Raw genomic sequence first — 8,925 nt, 5'->3', positions numbered from 1 at the left:
TTCTTTCCTCTAATGCATTCAATCTCACTCGTTGGAGTGGGGCCATAAGGCTGACAGGGTCTCCAACATTGACATACCGACTTGAAAATCACATTCCCATGGTTGAATCTATAAGTTTTCAAACTTTTTCTCATTTTCAAGTTTTTCTCTGATCTTCTATTTTAATGTGTTTTTGGCCATGTAAATGCTTGAGTTTTGCTATGGGATAGGTTTAGATGAAAACTTTTCACCATAGGAGGGGTAGGAACATATCTAGGATTGATTTTGGACAGTGCATTCTTGAAAATGTCGAAGAACTACTTCTGTCTGTGTTCTTGCGTACGTGGGCTCGAGCCTGCATACATAGCTTACATTCATGCATACGCAGCTCTGTTCTTGCATACACAAGTATATTCTTGAGGTTCTGCATACGTGGGGATGGGCCTGCATATGTGAGGTCTTGTTGGCGTACATGGGCTTGACCTACGTATGTGAGACACCTGGCAGAAGCCCCACTCTACCCATTTTCACTCCTTTTTTAACCATTTCACTTCCATATGCAATCCTAACACACCTTTTTGTCATTTTTGCACCTAAATATCACTGTATCATTCTTTTTATCTTCATTCTTGCATAGAAAATATCATTGTCCATTATTTTTGCTTGAATTAAGAATCTAACATCATCTTCCTTTTTTTGCAATTGTCAGCCCTTTATGCTAGTAGGGGAAGCACCAATAAGGTGGTGGAATGGTACAACTTGCTTGGCCCCAATACCAGGGCCTACATCCGGGAGGCAGGCTTCGAGCCCATCATTGGCCTCCTTCTAGAAAGATCCGCAAGTGCCACTTTGGTGCAATGCCTTATTGAGAGGTGGTGGGACACCAGCCACACCTTTCATATTGCTCAGTGGGAGATGACAGTGACTCCCTACGACTTCTACTGTATGACGACCTTAGCTTCGAAGGGGCCATCATCAACTTGGATGGTGTGTAAGGCATCTAACTGGGTCTTGACATGTTGGGGAGGAAGTACTCCACTTAGACCATCTGCTACTTCGACCTGGTGTCAAATTACATGCTTCTACCACAGAGGACCATGGAGAAGTGCATCCAGATGGCTAAGGCCTTCCTTCATCACCTGTTGGGGGCTTACCTCTTTGCCAATGGTGATCAAATGGTGTTTCTAAAGTGGTTGAACCTCTTTCAGGACTTTGAAGAGGCATAGAGGGGCAATTAGGGGCAGGCATGTCTTGCTTATCTCTACTCCACCCTTGATACTCTCAGCAAGGGCACCTTACGGTAGCTTATGGGGCCCTAGAAGCTCCTTGAGGCTAGTTTTCTTTCCATTCTTTACATTTCCACTCATAGCTTGTAGTGTTACAAATTGTATTGTCTTGAAAATCATCATCTTGTATATATCATCTTGCATCTGTCATCTTGCAAACTATCATAGTGCATCTAACCTGTGGCATGCGCTTCTTTTTGTAGTGGTGGGTGGTCATGTATGGCCTCATAACTCTAGGCACTGACCTAACTTTGAAGGATTTTCCTCAAGTGAGGGCCCACCTTGTTAGGATGACTTCTGATGAGGTAAGTTTAAGAGTTCTAGTTTTTCACGCTTTCCATGCATTTCCTTTAGAATACCTTTCTTCTAACTTTGTGTTATTGTAGGTTCACTGGGCTCCATGGGCTGACCAGCCGCTCCTTGCTTCTCGAGACCTGGAGCCTGCTACTCTCATTACTTCAGAGATCACCCTACCTTTTGAAGGAGCGAGCTTGAGGGCGTTGTACTTGGTGGAAAGGGTGCGGTGCCAATTGATGGGCACGGATGACCCCCAAATTCCGATGGACCCTCTTGAGTTCATACTTGCCCCACACTCCATAACTGACGCTGAGTACAACTCATGGGGGAGTGGCATTCCTTACACTGAGAGGCTTCTCAAGGGGTTAGACTATAAGCAGTTCAACATCACCTGCCTCATGCCTTCCCTTACTGCTCGGGTATGTGTTCGATCTCTTCTTTCTCTCTTCCTCTCCTTTACCTTATTTGTCATGCCTTCTAATGTGAAAACTATAATAGAAGGGGCCTATTGTCGGAGAACTCCTTGACTCCACATTTTCCTTGGACGGTCTATGCCTATGGCTTGGATGAATTTGCTTGAGAACATGTCATGCCCCGCAATCCTAATGTCATGAGTTATCCTTTCCCTCCTAAGACTCGAGCTGTGAGTTCTTTTATTCCTTTTGTTCTTTCTCTTTTTTCCAATTCTCTCTCTTTGTTTCAGTCACTAACCCTTCTTTCTTCGAATTGCAACCTAATTTCCAAGAGCATAAGGAGTTGGTGTGGCTAGTTGAGAATCTCAAGTTGGAGGTGACCAACTATTTGAGGGAGGTATATGGTCCTGGAGGAGGGGCCACCTAGGAGGAGAACTCGGAGGCGACTCTTAACTACCAACCAAGGAAGAGGCAGCACCATTGACTACCTATAGTCTAAGACACATATACAACACACAACTTTTTCCTTTTTTTCCTTTTTTGCTTTTAATGTTTTTCATTCCCTTTAGCAAACGTTTGGATTAAGTTTGAGACAAAGGATTGTATTTAAGAACATCTTTTTACATTTATGCATTTAATTGGAACTTAGCACTTAATTTACAAGATAAAAATAAATTGTATGTTTCTATACAACTTTGCTTTTTTTTTTTTACGCTTGAAATCTTGTGCTTGGAACATGTATTGAATGATTCTTTAAGTCACAGGAACCCTAGAAATTCTTTGGGGTGAAAAACTCTGCTCGAAACAGGGAAACATGGGCTTCTGTGAAGCGCCATGCGTACATGGAGATGAGCTTGCGTACCCAAATTTGACTTTGCGTACACAGGGTTGACTTTACGTACATGGGCCTTGAATAAAAAAAACCCTAACTGACTTACTTAAGTTTAAAAGTTTCCATTTGAGTCTAAAACCCTCACACACGTATTTCTAACCCACAAAACAATTTTTTGAGATCCCTCAATGGCAAAAAAGTCTCCTCTTGATGTCTCTGCTTGGATAAGGAAGCTTGGTCCAAATTTCAAGGATTCCATCACTCCCTATGGTCGTTCTTGCATCTTTCCCTACCATTAAATCAAGGTAGATAAACCTCTTCTTTGTGCTGCTGCCAACTATTGGGTTCCTTCTTAGCATGTATTTCGCCTTAACAGAATAGAATTATGCCCCACTTTCAAGGGATTTGGTGCTATCATAGGTAAACCAAAGATTGATGATCTCATCTTCCCTACCATCGGCGGAGATCTTCCTTCCTTTCTGCGAGTTGTGTTAGGCGTTCTGGCTGCCACAACAAATAGGTGGAGTGTCTTTGGCAGGCTCAACCTTAGGCTAGTCTTTAATTATTTTTCTGGTTCGGCCTTTCCAGAGGGTGAGAGGCCACTATTGTACTTCCATCGTGCCTTTTGCTTACATGCTCTTGCCAGGTATTTCTTGGTCCAAAAGTCATATTGTGTGGACCTTCAGATTTGCATGGGGGCTTATGAGCTAAAGAGACTAATCCGGTGGGCTTGATCTTGGTAGAAACCCTCAGTGGCTTGGATGCCTTTCAAAGGAAGGACACAAGTTTTTTTGCGTGAAGTCCTCTTCTTCTTCAGGTATAATCCCTAACTTTTTCCTAGGTTCTCAACCTAGTAGGATTCCTCTAATTTTGCATGGATTGCCTTTCGGTTTTCAACCCATCGAGACACCTTATATCGTCTTTCATCATTATTTTTATTTTTTTCTCACTCATGCTTTCTATTTTTTTCCCTCTTCTTTTTTCAAATATGGCTACAAGGGAGGCTTTGGTTGTTTCAACCTCCTACTGTACCCCTCAGCACTTACCTTCCTAGGCATCTTAGAGACCATCAGCTTCATCATAGTTACATGAGCTTTAAGGTGTACATGGAGCTTATGGGTCACCTTAAGAAGGCCAACATTCAGTGGGTTGTGGAATGGTGGCAAGTCTCAAGCATGGTCCATAATTGCTACAAGGACCATTGTGACTTTATTTAGGCTTTGTTACTGCTCCTACTACTCCACTTGTTGTATCTCAAGGAAATTTGGAGAACGTCAAGGAGCTCCTAATGATGAAGGTGCCTTCCACATAGCAGTGTTCACCAATAGGATCTGGGGCAGGATCAGTGTAGCTTGGCCACGTCGTAGGGTGGTGAAAGACATTGTTCCTCCTAAATACATCTATCCCAATACAAGACACAAGAAATGGTTGGAGGATGACATGAAGTGGATTTTGAAAGATGAGAAAGCCTATATGAGGACTAGCAAGACAACAAAGAGGACTTGAGTGACCACCCTAATATGCCCCATATTTTACTTTTATGCACTTTTATGATTCTCATTTTTTGTTTTTTAATTTAATAAATGACTGGAATGTCCCAAATCCCTCATGAAAACAATCTTATTATCTTTTAATTTGAGTAATGAAAGAGTTTCCTTTTTATTATCTTTGTTATTGTCATCCCATTTCATCATCATTTTTTTCTTTTCTTTTCTTTTCGTTTTCCTTTGCCATGTAATTTTTGCCAATGACGTCCCTTCGGGAATTTTCGCCATGCCCATGGTCTTTTTCCTAGACCGCCCTTTCTAGTTTTCAATCTAGAGGGGTTCTTTTGCCTTAATTTTTGCCTAGGCCTCCCTTTTGAGTTTTCAACCTAGCAGGATTTTTTTTTTCTTTTTAAATGTGGTATTTCCGGACTCTATCCATGTTAATGGGGCGAAGCATCTCTTCCCCATCCAAATTTGTGATCCTTATGACCAAAAGTCTTAATGATAAAAGCCCAGACCACCTTGGCTTCATTTTTCCTCTTGGATCAAAAGTCTCATCTCTAAACACCTTTAGGACCAAGTCCCCTTCTTTAAGGTTCCTTGGTTTCACTTTCATTTTGAATGCTCAAGCAATCCTTTTTTTGGTACCCCTGTGCATGGTATTGTGCCTTAGCCCTCTTCTCATCTATCAAAACCAATTGTTCATATCTCGCCTTAGCCCAATCCTCTTTTAGGACCTGGGTTTCCACCAATACTCTTAATAATTGTATCTCCACCTCAATTGGAAGCACCGCCTTATTACCATAAACTAAAGAGTAAGGTGTTGCCCTAGTTGATGCACGTATAGAAGTCCTATAATCCTACAAGGCAAATGGAAGCTTCTCGGCCTAATCTCTGTATGTCACTACCATCTTGGCTGGGATATTCTTCACATTCTTATTAGTTACTTCTATGACCCCATTAGCTTGCAGTCGATATGGTGAAGACTTTTGATGCTCAATGCCATATTCTTCCATGACCCTTCAAACTTCACCCTCAAAGTGGGAACCATTATCAGAAATGATCTCTTGGGGTACCCCAAACCAACATATGATGTTGTTTTCAAAGAATCGAGCCACGTTCTTAGCCTTCAATTTGTAGTAGGAGGCTGCTTCCATTCACTTAGTAAAATAGTTGATTGCCACTAAAATGTACTCATGCCAGTTTGAAGCCTTAGGACCTATCCTTCCAATTACATCTATGTCTCATACTGAGAATGGGCATGGAGAAGTCATGCTATACAACTCATTAGGTGGTACATGGTTCAAGTTGGTGTGTGTTTGACAATCATGGCAACCTTTCACATAGTCTATGTAATCAGTCTCCATTGTATTCCAATAGCATCCTATCCTTAGGATTTTCTTGGCTAACATTCTTCCATTCATGTGAGGGCCATAGATCCCTTGATGAACTTCTTCCATTGCCCTCTCGGCTTCTTCTCTTTTTAAACAGCGAAGGTGTACACCATCATAGGACCTTCTATAGAGTTGTCCTCCACATAGGATGTATTGTGTTGCCATCATCCTAATGGAACGACATTCTTTCTTGTCGACACCATCCGGATATGCCCCTAGTTCCAAGAACCTTATGATGTCATAGTACCATGGAACTTCCTCTTCCTTAATGGTCATTACTATAGCTTTGGTCTTTCCTTTGTGTACTTCCTCACGACTTTGCTCAATCTCCAAGGGTCGTGTCCACAGTCCCTCGGGTATTTCAACCATGGAGACTAAAGTAGCTAAGGCATCCGTAAATTGTTTTTGAGCTCTAGGGGATGATTGTATACTAAATCTTGTCAAAGGTCTTGGCTAAGTCTTCCAAGTATTTTTGATAAGGCTTCAAATTTTCTTGCTTTACTTTCCACAACTTCTGTGCTTGAGCTTTAGCCAAAGTAGAATCTCCAAAAACTTTTGCCCCTTTTACCCTCAATTCTCGAAGAGCCTCCATTCCAGCAATACAAGCTTAATACTCGGCCATGTTATTTGTAACTTCAAAGTTGAACTTGATTGCCAAAGGTATGTGAGATCCTTTAGGAGTGATCAAGAGTACCCCTATCCCATTCCTATATTGATTTATCGCTTCGTCAAAGCACATCTTCCGTGTTTCTAACTCAATATCCAAAATGTCCTCTTCTAGAAAGTCTTCTTTACCATCTTCCTCATCTATAGGATTTTCAGCACAAAAATCTGACACAACACTCCCTTTAATAGTTTTTCTAGCCACATATTTCAAATCAAATTCCGCCAACAAGATCAACCATCTCGACGATCTTCCACTCAAAGTGGGCTTCTCGAAGAGATACTTAAATGGGTCCATTCTTGCTACCACCCATATTTAAAAGGGTAAAATGATATGTCTTAATTTCTGTATGGCCCTCTCATTCTTCTTATCATCTTATTGTGCAAAGCATACTTCCAATCGCATTCCTTATGATAGAGAGGAATAGAAGTAAGGGTTTTCCATGTAGTGGAGTCTCTAGGATAGGTGGATGGAAGAGATATTCCTTGATAAGTTCAAAGGCTTTTTGGCCCTATTTGTTCCATCTATGTAGTTCATTCTTCCTCAGGAGTTTGAAGATGGGCTCACAAGTGGAAGTGAGCTTGGCAATGAATCGACTAATGTATTGTAATCGACCTAAGAAACCTCTTATCTCTTTCTCACTTTTAGGTTGAGGCATTTTCAATATGGCTTTAATTTTGGATGGGTCAACTTCTATCCCTCTATCACTCACTAACAACCCTAGCAATTTTCTAGCGGTTACTCCAAAGGTGCACTTTTGTGGGTTCAACCTCAATCTATATTCTTTAATCCTTTCAAAGAACTTCCTCATGTTTATGGTGCTGCTTCTCTATCCTTGGATTTCACTATCACATCATCAACATACACCTCTACCTCATTATGCATCATATCATGTAAAAAAGCAATGGCCATCCTTTGATAAGTTTCCTCAGCATCTTTAAGGCCAAACGACATTACCGTGTAACAATAGATTCCCCATTCGGTAGTGAAAGTGGTTTTGGTCATATCTTTGGGAGCCATCTTGATTTGGTTGTACCCTAAAAAACCATCCATGAAAGACATTAAGGCACTTCCTGCTGTGTTATCCACCAAGACATCAGTGTGAGGGAGAGGAAAGTCATCCTTAGGGCATGCCTTGTTCAAGTCTCTAAAATCTACACCCATCCTCACCTTTCCATCTTTCTTAGGTACGAACACGACATTGGCTATCCATTCGGCTTGGTGTACAGGTTTGATGAACCCTACCTTTAATAGCTTAATGACTTCCTCTTTGATTTTTAGGAGCCATTCAGTCCTCGTTCTTCTCAATTTTTGCTTGACGAGCACCATGTGATCTTGAGTATCAATGTGATGTTAAGCTATTTTAGGGTCAATTCTAGGCATATCTTTATGAGACCATGTGAACACTTCTTGAAATTCCATGAGGAGTTGTTGAAGATCTTTCCTTTATTTTTCATCTAGAGTTGAGCCAATTTTAATTAAGCGTGAATTCACATCATTGCCCAAATTAATAGTTTCAAGAGTTGGTTCCATAGGTTCAATTTTCTTTTCCAATTGTTTATTAATTTCATATTAAAATTTATTTGAATCATTTAAGTGCAAAATTTCAATGTTATGTGACACATCAAAGTAAGCCAAATCAAAAGTCATCTTATTAAAAATATTGAAAAGTATACTGGAACTTGCATTATAAAACTTTTTCCCCATGTTCTCAGAAAACCCAACCCAAGTCCAACTATTAATGGGCCCCACAATAGGTATGATGAATTCTTTCATCTTTCTTCTTCAAGGCTTGCCACTCTTCCCCTTGTCTTTCTTCAGCCAATCTTCCTTCTTCAAAGATTCCCACACATGCATAGCTTTAGTTATGTCGTACAGATCCTAGCCCTTATTAGGGTAGTCTCTCCCCTCCTCATCAAAGAACCAGTCACCTTCATCCCCACTCCAACAGCTAATTATTTCATCATCTCCTTCTTCTTCTTTATTCATCATGAGGTATTAATCATCATTAGAAGAAGGGTCCATGTTGCGTTCAAGCATGAAGCAAGTTGGAGTGACTTGAGTTGTTCCCACCTTCGAAGTCCATTCTAGGCAATCGTGATCTTCCCATGATCTCATGTCTCCAGATTTAGAGAGGTCATTGACGTCGGCCTTCTTGAAAGTCCACGGTCCAGAATCACTCTTTAGTTGTGGCATAAAGTTGGGTAGAAGTAGGCAGACCTTCCTTTCTGTCATCATGTGGTTAATGTCTTCTTGAGTCAACTCACTTTGCCCATGATTAACCTTGTCTTTTTAAGCTTCTTCTTTTTCTATCTCCAAAAGGTGGCTTATTATCTTCTTAAGGACTTCAACTTGCGTCTCCATGCACTCGAGTATGTTTTGCATGAGGATCCTTTCACTTGAAGCGTCCATCTTTCCCTCTTAAGGGGTCTTCTATTCGGATGTCTTGCCTTCCATTGGACTTGGATTGGAGCATTGTTTGAAAAGAAGCCCCATGTCCCAATTAAAAGTTCCTTTAACTTTTAGATGTTCTTAAAAAATTCTTAAGTTCATTTTAATGGAGGCCCGATTAC

The 8,925-nt window shown here is 40.9% G+C and overlaps 1 protein-coding gene across 1 annotated transcript; it reads right to left on the bottom strand.

Annotated features, from left to right (window-relative positions):
* Positions 1–5,538: 5,538 nt before the first annotated feature.
* On the bottom strand, positions 5,539–6,057 carry LOC142605760 (uncharacterized). The gene has a single exon (XM_075777203.1). It carries the CDS (start codon positions 6,055–6,057, stop codon positions 5,539–5,541), a length of 519 nt encoding a protein of 172 aa, XP_075633318.1.
* Positions 6,058–8,925: the final 2,868 nt, after the last annotated feature.

Source organism: Castanea sativa, chromosome 8, assembly GCF_040712315.1.
Source record: "Castanea sativa cultivar Marrone di Chiusa Pesio chromosome 8, ASM4071231v1".
NCBI lineage: Eukaryota > Viridiplantae > Streptophyta > Magnoliopsida > Fagales > Fagaceae > Castanea > Castanea sativa.
Note: the sequence above shows the minus strand (reverse complement) of the source record. Positions and strands in the feature narration are given on the sequence as shown.

What these genes read in the sequence shown, in the direction of transcription:
- LOC142605760 (XM_075777203.1), bottom strand. Translation starts at nt 6,057, where the DNA reads ATGGTTGAAATACCCGAGGGACTGTGGACACGACCCTTGGAGATTGAG.